Below are 19,581 nucleotides of genomic sequence, written 5' to 3'. Positions count from 1 at the left end.
GCCCACAACTCAGGGGATTCTAGACATGAGGGAAGAGCCCATGATCCATTTGATGACAGTGACTCTGAAAGAAGGCAACAATGACCCTGGTGGCAGAAGAAGCAGCAATGAGGGCAAAGAGCCATACTTCTTACAGAGACAATGGAGGCTAGAAAGTGCTAACTCTCAAATATAACAAAGGGCAGGTCAGGTAAGAAAACCAAAACCTCTTCTTATAGCATGATCTACCAGAAAACAAAAGAAAGGACTCGAACTTCTAACATGTCATTAACTTTAAATGCACTGGCAAAGAAACAACTCATCAGGCACCATCAAGAACCACAGTAACACCAGAGCACAAAAAGAAAATGACAGTTCTTCAGAAACCAACCTTAAAATCATAAAATATTGTGATCTAACTGATAGAGAATTAAAAATAGCTGTCATGAAGAAACTCAGTGAGCTACAAGAAAACTCAGAAAGGCAGTTTAATGAGCTCAGGAATAAAATTAATGAACAGAAGGAACACATTACCAAGAGATTGAAATTTTAAAAGAGAGCCAAACAGAAATTATGGAGCTGAAGAACTGAATAAATGAGATGAAGAATGCATTAGAAAGCCCTGGAAATGGAGCACGTGGAAGAGGGAATTAGTGAGTTTGAAGATAGAAATCCAGAAATAATATGAATAGAAGATAAAAGAGATAAGATGTTTTAAAAATGAGGACATTCTGTGAGAGCTCTTTGACTCTTTTAGGAAGGGCAACATTCAGTAATGCGTATCCCAGAAGGAGAAGGGAGGGAGAAGGGAGCAAAGCTTATTTAAAGAAACAGTAGTTGAGAACTTCCCAAACCTGGGCAAGCAATTAGATATACAGAGCCATGGAGCTAAGAAAACAGCTAATTACCTCAGTGTAAAAAAGCCTTATCCAAGACACATAATATTAAAAATGTCAAAAGTCAATGACAAGGAAAGAATTTTAAATGCAGCCAGGGATAAAAGGATGGTAACCTACAAAGGAACCCTTATTAGGCTATCAGCAGATTTCTCAGCAGAAATCCTATGGGCCGGGGGCAGTGGAATGATAGTCTCAAAATACTGAAAGATAAAAACTTTTGTCACCCAAGAATACACTATCCATCAAAGTTATCATTCAGGTATTAAGAATAAGTAAAGACTTTCCTAGACAAAGAAAAGCTGAGAGAATTCATCAACACTAGATTTGCCTTACAAGAGATATTGAAAGGAGCTCTTATACCAGACACAAAAAGGCAAAAATACATAAAACTTTGAACAAGGTGAGAAACAGAATCAGAAAATTGCAACGTTTATCAGAATAGGTCTCTAAACACTTTATTATAACATAAAGCTTAAAGGGAGAAAAATCAGATTAAGCAGATTATAGCAATTTCAGTTTAGTAACAATCACAACATAAAAAGGGATAGCTTGAGACAACAAAAACATAAAAGGGAAAGAGGAAGAGGAGAAAACTCATATAGGTAAATGAAGATTAGATGGTATCATCAGAAAAAGGAACATTTTGTTGGTGAGACGTTTAATACAAACATCAGGGTAACCACACAACAAACACAGATCAGAGACACAAAATATATAAAAAAAGGAAACAGAGAAAAATTTCATAGACAACCAGGAAACCAAATTCGCAGATAGAAACACAAGGAAAAAGAAACAGTGAAGATACAGAGCAACTAGAAAGCAAAAGATAAAATGGAAGTACTAAGTCCTCATCTATCAATAATCACCCTAAATGTAAATGGATTGAATGCACCAATCAAAAGATAGAGTGGCTAGATGGATTAAAAAACAAGACCCAACTATTGCCTCCAGGAGACACCTCAGCTTTAAAGACAAACATAGGCTAAAAGTGAAGGATGGAAGATGACACTCCAAGCAAATAGCAGCCAAAAGAAAGCTGGTGTAGCTATACTTATTTGAGAAAAAATAAACTTGAAGTCAAAAAAGATAACAGGAGACAAAAATGGGCAGTGTATAATAATAAGTGGACAGTTCATCAAGAAGATACAACAGGGATTAATATATATGCACCTGACATGGGAGTACCAAAATATATAAAACAATTATTAACAGACCTACAGGGAGAAATTGAAAATAACAAAACAATTAGTAGTGGACTTTAACATCCCACTTACATCAATGGATAGATCATCCAGACAGAATGTCAACAATGAAATAGTGGCCTTAAATGAAACATTAGACCAGATGGGTTTGATAGATGTGTACAGAACATTCCATTCAAATGCAGCAGAATAATCATTCTTTTCAAGTGCACATGGACCAAAAGGTGCACATGGACCAAAAAGAGCATATGTTGGGATACAAAACAAGTTTCAGTAAAGTTAAGAAGAGAAAATCATATGACGGATCTTTTCCAATCACAATGGAAAACAGAAATAAACTACAAGAAGAAAATGGGGAAAATTACAAATATGAGGAGGCCTAACAACATGCTACTGAACAACTGTTGGGTCAGCAGAGAAATCAAGTGAGAGATAAAAAAATTACCTGAAGAGAAATGAAAATGAAAATAATACATATCAAAATCTGGGATACAACCAAAGCTGGACTTTTATAGCAATACAGGCCTATCTCAAGAAACAAGAAAAATCTCAAATAAACAATTTAACCTTACATTTAAATGAACTAGAAAAAGAAGAAGAAATGAAGCTCAGAGTTAATAGAAGGAAGGAAATAATCAAGATCAGAGCAGAAATAAATGGAGACAAAAAAGACAATAGGAAAGATCAATGAAACTAAGAGCTGCTTCTTTGAACATTCTTTTTTAAAGATTTTTAAATTATTTATTTTATTTATTTTTGGCTGTGTTGGGTCTTAGTTGAGGCATGCAGGATCTTCGTTGAGGCATGCGAGATCTTTCATTGTGGCATGCGGGCTCTTTGTTGCGGTGCACAGGCTTCTCTTTAGTTGCGGTGTGCGGGTTTTCTCTCTCTAGTTGTGGTGTGTGCATTTTCTCTCTCTAGTTGTGGCACACAGGCTCCAGGGTGTATGGGCTCTGTAGTTTGTGGCACACAGGCTCTCTAGTTGAGGTGCATGAGCTTAGTAGTTGTGGTGCACGGGCTTAGTTGCCCCACAGCATGTGGGATCTTCTTTCTCTGACTAGGGATTGAACCCGTGTCCCCTGCATTTTAAGGCAGATTCTTTACCACTGGACCACCAGGGAAGTCCCCAAGAGCTTCTTTGAAAGGATAAACAAAATTGACAATTTGATAGCTAGACTCACTAAGAAGAAAACAGAGAAGGCCCTGATAAATAAAATCAGAAATGAAAGAGGAGAAGTTACAAAGGATACTACAGAAATAGAAAGCGTTATAAGAGAATATTATGAACAGATTTATGCCAGCAAATTGGACAACCTAGAAGAAATGGACTAATTCTTAGAATAACACAAGCTTCCTAGACTGATTCATGAAGAAAGAGAAAATCTGAATAGATCCATCAAAGTACAGAGATTCACACAGTAATCAAAAAACTCCCTCAAAATAAAAGTCCAGGACCAGACAGCTTCACAGGTGAGTTGTACTAAATATTCAAGAAGACTTAATACCTATCTTTCTCAAACTATTCCAAAATTTAAAGAGGAGTAAACACTTCCAAACTCATTTTATGAGGCCAACATCATACTGTTGCCAAAACCAGATAAAGACAACACACAAAAAGAAAATTGAAGGCCAAGATCTCTGATGAACACAGATGCAAAAACCCTCAACAAAATATTAGCAATCCAAACTTAACAATACATCAAAAGAATCATATACCATAATCTAGTGGGATTTATTCCAGGGATACAAGGATGGTTCAACCTCCACAAATCAATCAATGTGATACACCATATTAACAAACTGAAGAAAAAAAACCATATGGTCATCTCAATAGATACAGAAAAAGCACTGACAAGATTCAACACCCATTTATGATAAAAATTCTCAATAACGTGGGTATAGAAGGGAACCACAGCATAATAAAGGCCATATATGATAAGGTCACAGTTAACATCATACTTGATGGTGAAAAATTAAAGCTATCCCTCTAAGATTAGGAACAAGACAAGGATGCCCACTCTTGCCACTCTTATTCAACATGTTATTAGAAGTCCTAGCCACAGAAGTTAGGCAAGAAAAAGAAATAAAAGGCAAGCAAATTGGAAGGGAAGAAGTCAAACTGTCACTGCTTCCAGATGACATGATTTTATATATAGAAAACCCTAAAGACTCCACCAAAAACTACTAGAAATAATAAATGAACACAGTAAAGTTGTAGGATACAAAATCAATACACAAAAATCTGTTGAATTTCTATACACTGACAATATGCTAGCAGAAAGAGAAATTAAGAAAACAATCCCATTTAAAAATCACAACAAAAAGAATAAAATACCTAGGAATAAATTTAATTGAGGAGGTGAAAGAACTATACATTTGAAAACTATAACACATTGTTGAAAGAAATTGAAGAAGAAAGAAATTGACAAATAACTGGAAAGATGTTCTGTGTTTGTGGCCTGGAAGAATTAATGTTGTCAAAATGCCCATATTACCCAAGGCAATCTACAGATTCAATGCAACCCCTACCAAAACTTCAGTGGCATTTTTCACAGAAATAGAACAAAAATTAAAAAAAATTTTTTATGGAATCAAAAAGACCCCAAGTTGCCAAAGCAATTCTGAGAAGAACAAAGCTGGAGGTGTCACACTCCTTGATTTCAAACTATATTACAAAGTCATAGTAATCAAAACAGCATAGTATTGGCAGGAAAACAGATAGCTCAATGGGACAGAATTGAGAGCCTAGAAATAAACCCATGTATATAAAGACAATTAATTTGTGACAAAGGAACAAAGACTACATAATGGTGAAAGAATAGTCTCTTCAATAAATGGTGGGGAAAATGGACAACATGAAGAAAAATGAAACGAGGCCACTATCTCACACTATGCACATAAACTAACTTAAAATGTGTTAAAGACTTGAATGTAAGATCTGGAATCATAAAACTCCTTGAAGAAAACAGGCAGTATGCTCTTTGACGTTGGTATTAGCATTATCTTTGTAGATATATCTCCTTGGGCAAAGGAAGAAAAAGCAAAAATAAACAAATAGGATTCCATCAAACTAAAATGCTTCTGTGAAGTGAAGCTTTTTTTTTCTGTGAAAGAAACCATCAATAAAATGAAAAGACAACTTACTGAATGGGAGAAGATATTTGCAGATGAAATATCTGATAAGGGTTTTTAAAAATTTATTTTATTTATTTATTTTTGGCTGCATTGGGTCTTCGTTGCTGCGTGCGGGCTTTCTCTAGTTGTGGAGAGCGGGGGCTACTCTTCGTTGCAGTGCGTGGGCTTCTCGTTGTGGGGGCTTCTCTTGTTGCAGAGCTTTATGCACGTGGGCTTCAGTACTTTTGTTGCGTGGGTCAGTAGTTGTGGCTCTTGGGCTCTAGAGTGCAGGCTCAGTAGTTGTGGCACACGGGCTTAGTTGCACCATGGCATATGGGATCTTCCCAGACCAGGGATTGAACCCGTGTCCCCTGCATTGGCAGGCGGATTCTTAACCACTGAGCCACCAGGGAAGTCCCCCATAAGGGGTGATACCCAAAATATATAAGGAACTCACACAACTCAACAACAACAAAAAACCCTATTGCAAAATAGGCAGAGGACCTGAATAGAGGATGGCCAACAGGCATATGAAAAGATGTTCAGTGCCACTAATTATTAGGGATATGTAAATCAAAACCACAATGAGATATCACCTTACATTTGTGAAAATGTTTATTAAAGAAGTAAGACAAGAAATAACAAGTGTTGTCAAGGATGTGGAGAAAAGGGAACCCTCATTCACTCTGGTGGGAATGTAAATTTGTGCAGCCACTATGAGGACAGATCGGAGAGTCCTCAGAAAATTAAGAATACAGCTGCCAACAGGAATAAAGACGCAGACGTAGAGAATGGACTTGAGGACACGGGGAGGGGGAAGGGGAAGCTGGGATGAAGTGAGAGAGTGGCATGGACATATATACACTACCAAATGTAAAACAGATAGCTAGTGGGAAGCAGCCACATAGCACAGGGAGATCAGCTCGGTGCTTTGTGACCACCTAGAGGGGTGGGATAGGGAGGGTGGGAGGGAGACGCAAGAGGGAGGAGATATGGGGATATATGTATATGTATAGCTGATTCACTTTGTTATAAAGGAGAAACTAACACACCATTGTAAAGCAATTATACTCCAAAAAAGATGTAAAAAAAAAAAAAAAAGAAAATGAATGGAAAAAAAAAATACAGCTGCCATATGATCCAGCCATCCCACTTCTGAGTATTTATTCAAAGAATACAAAAACAATAATCCAAAAAGATATATGCACCCCTATGTTCACTGCAGCATTTTTTATAATAGGCAATATATGGAAACAATGGAAGTGCCTATCAGTGGATGAATGGATAAATAATATGTGGTATATAGATACAATGGAATACTATTTAGTCATAAAAATGATGAAATCTTGCCATTTGCAACAAATGGATGGACCTTGAGGGTATTATGCTAAGTGAAGTAAGTCAGATGGAGAAAAACAAATACCATAAGATTTCACTCACATGTGGAATATAAAAAAACTAATAAACAAAAACCCCAAATGAATAAGCCAAAGAAAAACAAACATGTAGATACAGAGAATAGAGTTATGGTAACCAGAGGGGGAGGGCAGTGGGGGAGAAGGTGAAATGGTTAAAGGGGATTTAAGTGTATGGTGACAGATGGAAACTAAATTTTTGGTGGTGAGCAGATTGTAGGGTATACAGGAATAGAAATATAAAGTACACGAGACATATGATGTTATAAATCAATGGTACCTCAATAAGATTTTTTTTAAAAATCCAGAGTTCTGGCTTCTTTTTGAAAAATTAGAATATGTGGCAAATTTTGACGTCCATTTCTTAAGAGCAGAAATCTGCTGAAACAGAATGGCTATTGCCCATTTTAGTCGGATAGACACACTCCAGTTCATACCAGTCTCCATCATACCCTATTATTTCCTCAACATTGAAGCTGGGTATCTATTCCGGTTATCATCAGGCTTATACTCTCATAGGCATTCAAGTTTGCTTTAGAACAGGGTCATCAAACTACTGCCCTTGGGCCAGGTACAGCAAGCTTTCCATCCGGATTTGTATGGCTCATGATATAGGAATGGTTTTTATATTTATAAGTGGCTGAAAAAATAATTACTTTGAGGCATGTGAAAATTATATGGAATTCATACTATATGAAATTCAAAAATTTTATTGGAACACAGCCACACTCATTTGTTTACATATTGTCTATGGCTGCTTTTGTGTTACGATGTCACACATAGTTGAGTAGTTGGGATAGTTCATATGACCTGTAAAGCCTAAAATATTTACTATCTGAACCTTTATAACAGAAGTTTGCTTAGCTCTGCTCTAGAACAAAAGGGAAAATCTGTCCTTACTCCTTTTTCTTTAATCTTTTTCCTTTTCTTGTCTCTTGTACTGGTTTCTCACTCTTATACATGTGCCTTCAGACACAGGATAAAATTGCCTTATCAAATTCCATTTCACATCAAGAAGGAAAACAGTGAAAAACCCAGGAGACGACGGTTCTCATCTCTGTCTTTAACTCTCTGTGATCTTGGACAAGTCATTTAATCTCTCTCAGCATATATTTCCTCATTTATTCAACAAAAATGCTAAATAAGATAATCTCTAAAATATTTTTTCACTTTGAAGTCCCTGAAATAGGAGGAAAAAAAGGAAATAAGGGAAGTGAAAAGGTGGGTGAATAAAAATGTAAAAGACAAAGACTAAAATATGATTGGGAGTCTCCTGGTTGCTAAGTAGGTAAGACAGAATAATAATTGCTACCTTAATTGAGTTAGGCCCTTTACATATATTACCCCTAATTCTCATAATGACCCTGTAAGGTAGGTATCAGTATCCCATTTGCAGATACAAAAACCGAGGGTCAGAGAGGTTAATTGGTTTGCTCTAAACCAGTATCCCTTAAGTAGCAAAAGAACGGAGGTTCATACCTGGAATATCTAGCTCCAAAGCCAGTGCTGTTCCATTTCAACAAACGGTTGCCTGAGTCAAAAGAAGTGAGCTAAGAGAACTTATTGCTATTATATGTTTGTCTTCTGAAATAAATGGAACTATTTCCCTGATGATCTTACACATTATTCTTTAAATCTATCTATTCTTCTGTTGGCCCTGTGCCTTAAAAAAAGATATCCTTTCCAGTCTAAAATCTCCAAAGGATTTTCAAGGTAAAACACATTTCAAGATGTGCAGTCACATGGAAGAATGAAAATCTTTTATAATATTGTTTGTTAAACTGACAGCTGTACTTAACAGAAGCCATTAAAATATTTACAAAGTAGCAGCTGTTCTTGTAAAAAAAATACAGCTTTTTGGAGGTATAAAAATAAACAAGTTGATAAGTACAAGATAAGCCATTTGACGGCTTCTTTGTGTACACTGCACAATATATTGAAAATGCTGATATTTACAGAACAATTATACTATGAAGCCTTTTAAGTTAAAAGGACACAGACCCAGACCCAGTAAGAGCTGTTTACAAGAATTCTTCATATGAATTTTTTAAGCAACTTTTTAGGAAGCCCCCAAACATCATAATCCTTTAAAAAATGTTAGGTTTTTGGTTTCTTTTTTAAATCAGCTTTATTCGTAGAAGATAATTTATCTTATCTATCTATCTATCTTATCTCTTTTGGGAGTTCTCTACTGAACTAGACTTTCAGCCAGCAATCTCATAAAAATAATTGCAAGTCATAGGAAATAGACCAAGAAAGCAAAAATGCTTAAAATTAACTGAGCATTTGCATTTTTATGCCTTACTCTATTAATTTGACATTTTATATATAAACTGAATGACTGATTTTGTCTTTTTAAAATGAACCCTTTTCAAAAGCAAACATTATTACATAGCTGCACTGTTGGTAATTTTTATTAGCAGTGATCTGCCATTTTTGCCATCCAAAATTATTTATGAAGGGAGGGAAAAATAGAAGGTGGCTTTTGGCAAAATCTTGATAGTTAAATGGAAGAATGACACTGGTCATGCTTCTGTGATATGAGCTTGGTAATTTTATTTAATGACTTCTACTTATTGGTAAGAGCATTAACTGAACAGAAATTCTGTTAGTGATTTCTAAATGTGTGATATATTAGTAGTTTGAGAAAATCACATATTATGATTTCATTATTAAAGATTCATATATAAGTTAAGGAATTATTCCAAACCTTTAAAAACATTTTGATAACATTTTCCCCTACCTTCAAGTTCACTTTTTTCTTGTCCCCCCAAATACAATATTTACCATGTTCTTAAGGAAAATAATATGTTTCTATTTTTTAGAACTGGAAAAAGGCAAGAACCTAAGATGATAATGTGGGAAGTGTTAGGATGGTCAAGTATCATCAGTGTATCAAAAGTAAGAAATAGCAGGAAGGAAGAGCCAAAAAGTTTAAAAGCGGTGAGCATAGGCAACTTATCCTTTAGGGTTAACGTTATGAGGTCCTACACTGTTCTCAGCTATTTCAAAGCGTTGATATGATCTCTATGAAAGTCATGCCCTCCGGTGTAAGAAATACAGCATGTATTTTGTTGAACAGTTCTGTTTTCATTAGAAAAATATGTAAGCACAAATAGGAAAAGTAACCATATTATTAATTGTTATAATAACTTTATGAGTAAAAATTTGTCATTTTAACATTGGGTTTCTTGTGTCATCCTTTAAAACCTTTGATATAAGTTGATGCACCTCAACTGAAATAAATAATAACTCATTCTTTGGGGTGATGTAAATATATTGAGATTAAAGTACTTCATAAGAATTTTATTTTCAGTTAATCATTACTGTGTTTTGATCGATGTGTTGAGTTTCAGTGTATATATGTTATCAATGTATATCACAGGGGAAAGAGGTACTTGAAACAGTCTATTCCAGAGTGATTTGGTGGGAAAAGAAATCTTATTAAACAAGATCAAATTTCATTTTTCATTGTTTGTCCCAGGTTAGAAAATGTAGTGAATATCAAGAATCACTAAATTTGTTTATTGTATTTCACTTGGTAAGCAGTTGGTTTTCTACAACTGAAATTTAGTTGTGAGATACTAGTTATCATTGTTCTACTTCTATACATTTCCTCAAAATGTATGGTATCTTACAGTGAAATATGAGGGCTACAAAATATGTAAAGTTGAAGTCTTGTTTAACTATGATTTACTAAATGACTTACTAATAGTCTTTAAATTTCAAGGATTCTTTACTCTTATTTTTGAGTTAATATTAATGGAAACCTAGTTTCATTTATGGAATTTTCATGTATTCTCTAAACTTTTATTAACTTGTAACTGGTAAGATTTTTTTATAACTGGTAGAGGATGGACTTTTATTCAAAGTTTTATATATACAAATTTAAAAACTGTTCCAATTAGTAAACCACTGACTCAGGCAATATGATAATTATTGATCATTATATGAGGTTTTCTTTAGGTCATACCATCTGATCTTGGGCAGGTCACTTAACTTTTCAGATTGTTGGTGAGGGTGTGTAGAAATGGGCATCTTGCACATTGTTGATTGTGTATTGTTGGTAAATAAACCCTTTTAAAGGGAAGTTTGGCAGTATCTATAAAAATATGCATACTCTTTCTGGCCTAGAAACTCTGTATCTTGAAATTTATCCTGTATAAACACTAGCATCATAGGTACTTACAAAAATATTTATGCCAGCTTGTTGTTAAAAATACACATTTTATTATGGAATTTCAACACGTCTGAAACCGGAGAGACCAGTATAATGACCCCTTAAGCTGGCTGTCCATCATCTAGCACTTAGCAGTTTATGGCCAGCATTCTACATCCCCATCCACTTCCACACCCTACCCACTGTATTATTTTGAAGCAAATCGCAGACAGATCATTTTATTTGAAACATTTTATAATATATTTCTTAAAAGATAAGGGCTTCCCCTTTTTAAACATAACACAATACCATCATCACACCCCTACAGAAATAAAATCATCAAATATCCAGTTAGTATTTCGCCTGGCTAGCTAGTTGTCATATATATATTTAAGTTTGTGTATTTGAATTAAGAGCCAAACGAGGTCCACAAATTGAGTTTGGTTTATAAATTTCTGAAGGACTCTTTTAATCTTTAGATTAATTATTTCCTCTTCTTGCACATTTTTAAAAATTGGGTCATTTGTCCCACAGAGTTTCCCACAATCTGGATTTTGTTGATTGAATCTTTTTGGGGTGATTTAACATGTCCTTCTGACCCCTGTATTTCCCTGTAAATTAGTAGTTAGATATTGGGACTTGATTAGACTTCAGTTATTTATTTATTTGGAAGGGAGGGAGATTAAGAATTCTTCATATATAATGTTATGGCCTCCATCAAAAAGTACATAACTTCTGGTTCTCTCTTTTTGTAAGGTTAGTAGTTAGGGATGATGATTGTATACTCTGTTCACCTGAGTTTGCAAAATGGTAATATTCTAATTTTGTCATCTGAATTCTAACATATATGTTTTGATCCATCACAGAGATTATCCTTATTGATGTTCAAAATATCCCATTTTTAGCCAGTGGACTCTGTTCAAGTTAGTTTTTATGTCTTTTCGACATGACCCTACCATTAGTCATTGATACGTTCCCTACTTTCTGCTCTGAAAAAATGTTCCAAGAACATCTTAAACATTTCCCGCTCCAGAGCAGGAATTGGCTTTTTTGCCAAGAAGTTCTCAATCCTTTTAATGGAAAAATGGTATTTAGGGACAACAATCTGGGCACTAGCAGTGCCTTTTGATTTAGGAATGGTTATTGTCTCTAGAACCTTTCAGTGATACAGCTAAGATAAAGGTTTGCTTATTTGTTTTAATTAATTAATTAATTTTTAGCTGAGTTGGGTCTTTGTTGCTGCGCGCAGGCTTTCTCTAGTTGCAGAGAGTGGGGGCTGCTCTTCATTATGGTGCACGGGCTTCTCATTGTGGTGGCTTCTCTTGTTGTGGAGCATGGGCTCCAGGTGCATGGGCTTCAGTAGTTGTGGCACTGGTTTTTAAAATTTTTCAAAATATAAACTACATCATTAGTGTATACTGATAATGTCAATTTAAATTCAGATCTATAGTGATTTTTTTCATCAATGTTACTATATTTACATCTCATATTTACACGTGGGCTCAACAGTTGTGGCTCGTGGGCTCTAGAGCGCAGGCTTAGTAGTTGTGGCACACGGGCTTAGTTACTCCGCGGCATGTGGGATCTTCCCAAACCAGGGCTCAAACCCGTGTTCCCTGCATTCGCAGGCGGATTCTTAACCACTGCACCACCAGGGAAGCCCTCACACTTCACAATTTTCTGACCTCCCCTACTGCCACATCTTTCTGACTCCAGCCAGAGAAGGTTCTCTAGCTCATCTAATAGATTGGGCCCACCTGGATAATCTCCCTGCAACTGTAATTATATTTGCAAAGTCCCTTTTTGCCATAACATAGCATATTCATAGGTTCTAGGGATTCAGATATGGACATCTTTGGGGGACCCATTTTGCCTACCATTCATTTGTAGGAGAGTCTCCCCCATTCCCAGCTTATACTGGACTTCACCCATGTGTTCTACTAGTACTTAAATGGTTTACATTTAAATCCCTCATCCTTCTGGAATTTACTGTGGTGTGAGGAGTGAATCCAATTTTATCATTAAAAAATCTAATATAGTCATCAGTTATAGAGATTCCACTTATTAAAAAGTTGAAGTTCATCTTTTCCTCACTGATTTGAATTGCTTTTATCATATACTAAATCTCCACATGGATTGTTTACTCTGTTCTGTTGGGATAGCAATATAATACTTTTAACTATAGAGTCTTTATAGTATGTTTCAATGTCTGTGGGGCCAGCTCCTTCTCATTGTTCTCTTGCACGATTTTCCTGGCTTTTCTTGCTTATTATCTTTCCAAAAGAATTTTACAATTAACAGGTTGACCTCAGGGGAAAAAATTCTGATGGTATTTTTATATGCATAGTGTTAAATTTGTAAGTTAACTTAGGGAGAACTGATTTTGTCAAATGCTTTTTTTGTGTCTGTGGAGGTGATCATGTTTTTATTCCTTAGGTCTATGAATATGAATAAATTTCCTAACATAAAACCAGTTTTGCAAATGGGAATAAAACACACTTGGTCATAACTTTTAAAATGTGCTATTGGATTCCATTTCCTAACATTTCATCTAAGAGTTGTTACAATGGCATTTGTAAGTGAGAATGGTCTGCGGTATAGTCTTTGATAGGTTAAGAGCAATGGTTTACTTTCCTCATAACAAGAATTTTGAAATTTTCCTCCTTTTAAAATGGTCTGAAAAAAATTAAGAGCCATTGGAATAATCTGGTTTTTACAAGTTTGGTAGAATTTTTCTATTAAATTACCTGAGCCAGGAGTTTTGTTGTGGGGGGAGCGCTTTAGTTTTTCTGTTTTCTTCTAAGGTAACTTGCCATTTAAGACTTGATGTTAGTCTGGTAAATTGTGGTTTTCTTAGAAATTACCCATTCTAAATAAGACTTCAAATTTATTTGCATAGGTATGTAAAATAGTCTCTTATGATACTTAAAATTTCCTCTGTCTCAATAATTATTCCCCATTTGTCATGTCTGATTTTGTGTATTTGTGCTTTCTTCCTTTCCCCATTGATTAATAGGTTAGCTACTGATTTGTTTATGATGATTTTTTTCAAATGACAAATTTTAGACTTAAAAGTTCTACTGATTTTGTTTTCTAGCTTTAATTTCTAGAAATTAATTTCTCTTATTTTATTCTTTCATTCTTTTTTTTTTTTTGAGTGGGAGGATTTCTTTTGTTGTTTCCTAAGTGTTTAAAGTTATGTCTGATTTTTTGAATTTCATTTTTAATGTAAGTATTAAAGGCTATACATTTTCCTCTGATAACTCTAAGACATTGATATATTGGATTTTCATTATTTTTATGAAATTTTGCAATTTAACTTGATCTAAGAAGTATTCAATACTATGTTCTTAAGCTTCCAAGTGACAGGCCTTTTAATTTTTATTTTATTATTCAAGTCTCATTTTATTGCTTTCAGAAAAGTCATAGTTTCCATGTTATTTCTACTCTCTCCAATTTACAGGTTTATGGAAGTTTTCTTTGTAGCCTAAGATATGGCTAGTTTTCCTGAATGTTTCTGTGAGCACTTACAAAAAGGTATATCCTCCATTATCAGAGTTCAGAGTTTATTATAGATCTAAAAGAAAGATCTAATTAACTGATCAGGTCATTTAGGTCTTCTCTTTCCTAAATTTTTGTCCACTTGATCTTTCTTACATTAAGATAGATATATTAAAGTCTCCTTTGATAGAACAGTTCTCTTTATCTCTCCTTGCATCTCTTGTAATTCTTTGATGAAAGCAGTTGCTGTGTTGTTTGGAATTTCCATAACTGTTACATCTTCATTGTGAATTGCATCTTTTAGCAGTATGAAAGTATCCTCCTTTGTCTCTCTTTTGGTCTGAATTGTGCCTTATCAGATATCAAAAGTGTGACCTCTCATTTCTTTTAATTTGTATTTGTCCACATTTTTATCCCTTTATTTTTAACCTTTCTGAAAATCTCCCCTTCTCCCTTTCCCTCCATCCCTCCTTTCCCCCCTCCCTGAGAGAGTGAGAGCATATGAGTCTATTTTGCATGCAGTATAGTGTTGGATTTTGCTTCCCTAGATAATCCAAACCTTTTTCTTTTTATGAATGAGATAATTTATATTTGTTGATATATGATATTTATGTTTGGCCTTAGATTTGTCATATTTTTCATTGTGCACACACAGAGTCTATGTTATCTGCCTTATTTAATGTGTATATCTAAACATTTAATACTTAGGAAGTTTTGTATTTATTCTGATAGTTACATTTATGTCTACATTACATCTGTACCTTTATATACCCTTGGCACCTGAAAAAGGGGAGCACTATCTGTTGGTTCCCTACTGTGAGCATTGCTGGAATTAGCTATTAGCCCATTTTCCTCTTTATTCTTCTTCTCCAGTGGCAGATTTTTTTTTAACATCTTTATTGGAGTATAATTGCTTTACAATGTTGTGTTTCTGCTGTATAACAAAGTGAATCAGTATATGTATACATATATCCCCATATCCTCTCCCTCTTGTGCCTCCATCTCACCCTCCCTATCCCACCCCTCTAGGTGGTCACAAAGCACCGAGCTAGTGGGAAGCAGCTGCATAGCACAGGGAGATCAGCTTGGTGCTTTGTGTCCAATGTCAGATTTGAAGTGATATCCCTTTTACTTCCAGCCAGCTTCTATAAGGCAATCATGGTAATTATTCTACCCTTATCATTTCTCCACATTTTTTGATAGTTGTACTGTGTTATGTCATTCTCTCCTCTACAACTATCATTTAGTTTTTTTGTTTTGTAATATTTATTTATTTATTTATTTTTTATTTCTGGCTGTGTTGGGTCTTCGTTTCTGTGCGAGGGCTTTCTCTAGTTGCGGCAAGTGGGGGCCACTCTTCATCGCGGTGCGCGGGCCTCTCACTGTTGCGGCCTCTCTTGTTGTGGAGCACAGGCTCCAGACGCGCAGGCTCAGCAATTGTGGCTCACGGGCCTAGTTGCTCCGCGTCATGTGGGATCCTCCCAGACCAGGGCTCGAACCCGTGTCCCCTGCATTGACAGGCAGATTCTCAACCACTGCGCCACCAGGGAAGCCCATATCATTTAGTTTTTTATTGTAGTAAAAAGAAGCAACTTAAAATTTGCCATTTTAATTATTGATATTTTTAAGTATAAAGTTCACTAGTGTTAAGTATAGTCACATTGTTTTGCAGCAGTTCTCTAGAACTTTTTTATCTAGCAAAACTGAAACTCTGTGCCCATTAAGCACTAATTCCCCACCCCCCCCATCCCAGCAGCCACCTTTCTACTTTCTCTTGGACTATTTTTGATACTTCATATGAGTAGAATCATACAGGATTTGTCCTTTTGTGACTGGTTTCATCACTTAGTTTTATGGGTCGATATATTTATAATGCTCACCACTGGTCTTCATGTAGATGTCTTTCAGTTATTTTGGTTGTCTGAATCTCTCTTTTAGATTTCCTAGGAATGGCTCATGGGAATAATGGGTTGTTTTGGCTGAACATAAGATCTTTGGTTGACATTTTCTTTTCTTGAGTATCTTAAATTTATTACTATATTGTGTTCTGGAATAAATTGCTGCTATACAAAATTAATCATAATCTGATTTGATTTGCTTTATAAGGACTTACTGTTTTTGCCTGAATGACCAAAGGATTTTGTTTGTCTGTTTGTTTTCTTTAAAGTCCAAGCATTTCATTAGAATATGTCTTGATATTGGCCAATGTGGCTGATTTTCCCAGCTATGTGATATGCCTTTTAATTTTGTAGTACAAAGTATTTAAAAAAATTTTTCATTAGAGTATAGTTGATTTACCAATGTTGCATTAATTTCTGCTCTGCAGCAAAGTGTATCAGTTATACATATACATACATCCACTCTTTTTTAGATTCTTTTCCTATATAGGTCATTACAGAGTACTGAGAAGAGTTCCCTGTGCTATACAGTAGGTCCTTATTAGTTACCTATTTTATATATAGTAGTGTGTATATGTCAATCCCAGTCTCCCAATTATTCCCTCCTCCACACCCCTCCCTTTACCCCCTGCTAAGCATGTTTGTTTTCTACATCTGAATCTATTTCTGTTTTGTAAGTTCATTTGTACCATTTTTTTAGATTCCACATATAAGCGATATCATATGATATTTGTCTTGTTCATTGCAGCACTATTTACAATAGCCAGGACATGGAAACAACCTAAATGTCCGTCGGCAGAGGAATGGATAAAGAAGATGTGGTATATATATACAATGGAACATTACTTAGCCATAAAAAAGAACAAAACAATGCCATTTGCAGCAACGTGGATGGACCTAGAGATTGTCATAAAGTATTTTTTATTTCAGGAAAGTTTAGAGTTTTTAATTATTTATTCTGTTGTATTGCTTTGGGTTTTTTTCTTTAGGAACTCTTATTATACATATGTTGGATCTTCTTTGTCTATCATCTATATCTAATACTTTTTCTTGAGTCCTTTTTACCTCTTCCTTCACTTTTTCCTCAGATTCAGTAAGTTTTATTCAAGATATACACTTTTTTACTGAGGTATAATTGACATAACATTACATTAGTTTCAGATGTACAAAATAATGATTTGATATTTGTATACATTGCAAAATGATCACCATAATAAATCCATTTATCACCTTACATAGTTACAATTTTTTTTTCTTGTGATGAGAACTTTCAAGATCCATTCTCCTAGCTAATTTCAAATGTGCAATACCAAACTATAGTCACTATGTTGTACATTACATCCCTATGACTCATTCATTTTGTAACTGGAAATTTGTACTTTTGACTCCCTTCAACCATTTTGCCCACCCCCACCCCCAACCCCCGTTTCAGGCAAGCACCAATCTGTTATCTATATCCATGAGCTCGTTTTCGTTTTTAGATTCCACGTATAAGTGAGATCATATGCTCTTTATCTTTTTCTGTCTGACTTGTTTCACTTAGCATAATGCCCTCAAGGTCCATCCATGTTGTCAAAAATGGCAAGATTTCATTCTTTTTTTTAAATGGCTGAATAATATTCCACTGTGTATGTGTGTGTGTGTGTATGACCCATTTTCTTCATCCATTCATCAGTTGGATGAAGCAACACTTAGGTTGCTTCAGTGTCTTGGCTATTGTGAATAATGCTGCAACGAACATGGGAGTAAAGATATTTCTTTGCGTTTCTGATTTCAATTCCTTTGGATTTATACCCAGAAGTAGAATTGCTGGATGATATGGAAGTTCTATTTTAATTTTTTGAGGAACCTCCATATCATTTTCTGTAGTGGCTGCACCAATTTACATTCCTACCAACAGTGCACAGGCTTCCCTTTTCTCTAGGTCCTCACCAACACTTGTTATTTCTTGCCTTTTTGATGACCACCATTCTCACAAGTGTGAGGTGGTATCTCACTGTGGTTTTGATTTGTATTTCCCAGATGATTAGTGATGTTGAGCACATTTTCATGTACCCATCGGCCATCTGTATGTCTTCTCTGGAAAAATGTCTATTCAGTTCCTCTGCCCATTTTTTAATCAAATCATTTGTCTTTTTGCTATTAAGTCATTGAGTTGCTCTTAAGTGATTGAGTTCTTTATATATTTTGGATATTAAGCCATAATCAGATATATGACTTGCAAATGTTTTCTCCCACACAGAAGGTTGCTCTTGCATTTTGTTGATGGTTTCCTTCACTGATTTTTAAAATTTTCAAGTGTTTCCTCCTTTAAATTCTCTATTTATCATAAGGCATTGTGTTTATTTGGTCTTGTGATTCTTCCAGTCTAAACTTCATTTCTGAAATGATTTTTTCCTTTTAGTTCTAATTATTTTCTTAGTTCTTTCACCTCTAAAAAAATCTTGCTTCTATAATCATCTCATTTCTGAGTTCCTCTTATACTGATTTATGTTGTTCTTTCATAACTTCTATCTTTGTATGAATTTGTTTAAGCTGATTTTAGAATATTAGGGTCAGTTTTCATCTGTTTGTGGGCACTTCATGGGCACTCCAGATCTTTCTGGAGTGCTTTCACGGTTCATAGGGTAAGTATTCTGCATCTTATTCTGTTTTGTAGAAGTAACTTTGTATGAGATTTGATTGCAGTTTTCTCTCTTATTTTTTTTTAACATCTTTATTAGAGTATAATTGCTTTACAATGGTGTGTTAGTTTCTGCTTTATAACAAAGTGAATCAGTTATACATATACATATGTCCCCATATCTCTTCCCTCTTGCATCTCCCTCCCTCCAACCCTCCCTATCCCACCCAGTCTTCTCTTATTATTCATTTTTATGGGAAATTTGTTTTTCTATACTTTGAAGAGGCAGTGTGGGCCAAGGTAACTTTTTTATCTTCATAGTTCAGGAGCTAGCTCATGAGTCTGTTGTGTTCAACTAGTCAAAAATATGGTCTCCTGTTGTCTTAGTCCATTAGGGCTGCTGTAACAAAATAACCACACATGGGGTAGCTTATAAACAGGGAATTTATTTTTTATAGTTTTGGAGGCTGGATGTCCAAGATCAGGGTGCCAGCATGGTCACATTCTGGTGAAGGCCTCTTCCGGGTTGTAGACTGCCAGCTTCTCACTGTGTCCTCACATGGCAGAAGAAGGTGAGGGATTTCTCTGGAGCCTCTTTTATAAGGGTACTATGTAATCCCATTCATGAGGACTCTACCTTCATGACCTTATCTCCTTCCAAAAGGCCCACCTCCTAATATTATCACCTTAGGGGTTAGGATTTCAATATATGAATTCTGGGGGGACACAAACATTCAGACCATAGCACCTATATTCTTCCCTTTAATTTCAACCTTTCTTTCTGTGGCCCT

At 35.2% G+C, this 19,581-nt stretch overlaps 1 protein-coding gene across 15 annotated transcripts in view; it reads right to left on the bottom strand.

Annotated features, from left to right (window-relative positions):
* WDPCP (WD repeat containing planar cell polarity effector) overlaps positions 1-19,581 on the bottom strand; it is a 418,073-nt gene that overhangs the window by 80,170 nt on the left and 318,322 nt on the right. The window contains exon 16 of one of the 15 annotated variants that reach the window (XM_082358102.1): positions 8,120-8,159. The exons of the other annotated variants lie outside the window; for them this stretch is intronic. Coding sequence (XP_082214228.1) covers positions 8,146-8,159 — 14 coding nt within the window. The 3' untranslated portion in view covers positions 8,120-8,145. Of the gene's footprint in view, positions 1-8,119; positions 8,160-19,581 lie in introns of those variants that run through there. 15 annotated transcript variants of the gene reach the window in all.

The sequence above is a fragment of the Balaenoptera borealis genome, assembly GCF_965194805.1.
Source record: "Balaenoptera borealis genome assembly, chromosome: 15".
NCBI lineage: Eukaryota > Metazoa > Chordata > Mammalia > Artiodactyla > Balaenopteridae > Balaenoptera > Balaenoptera borealis.
Note: the sequence above shows the minus strand (reverse complement) of the source record. Positions and strands in the feature narration are given on the sequence as shown.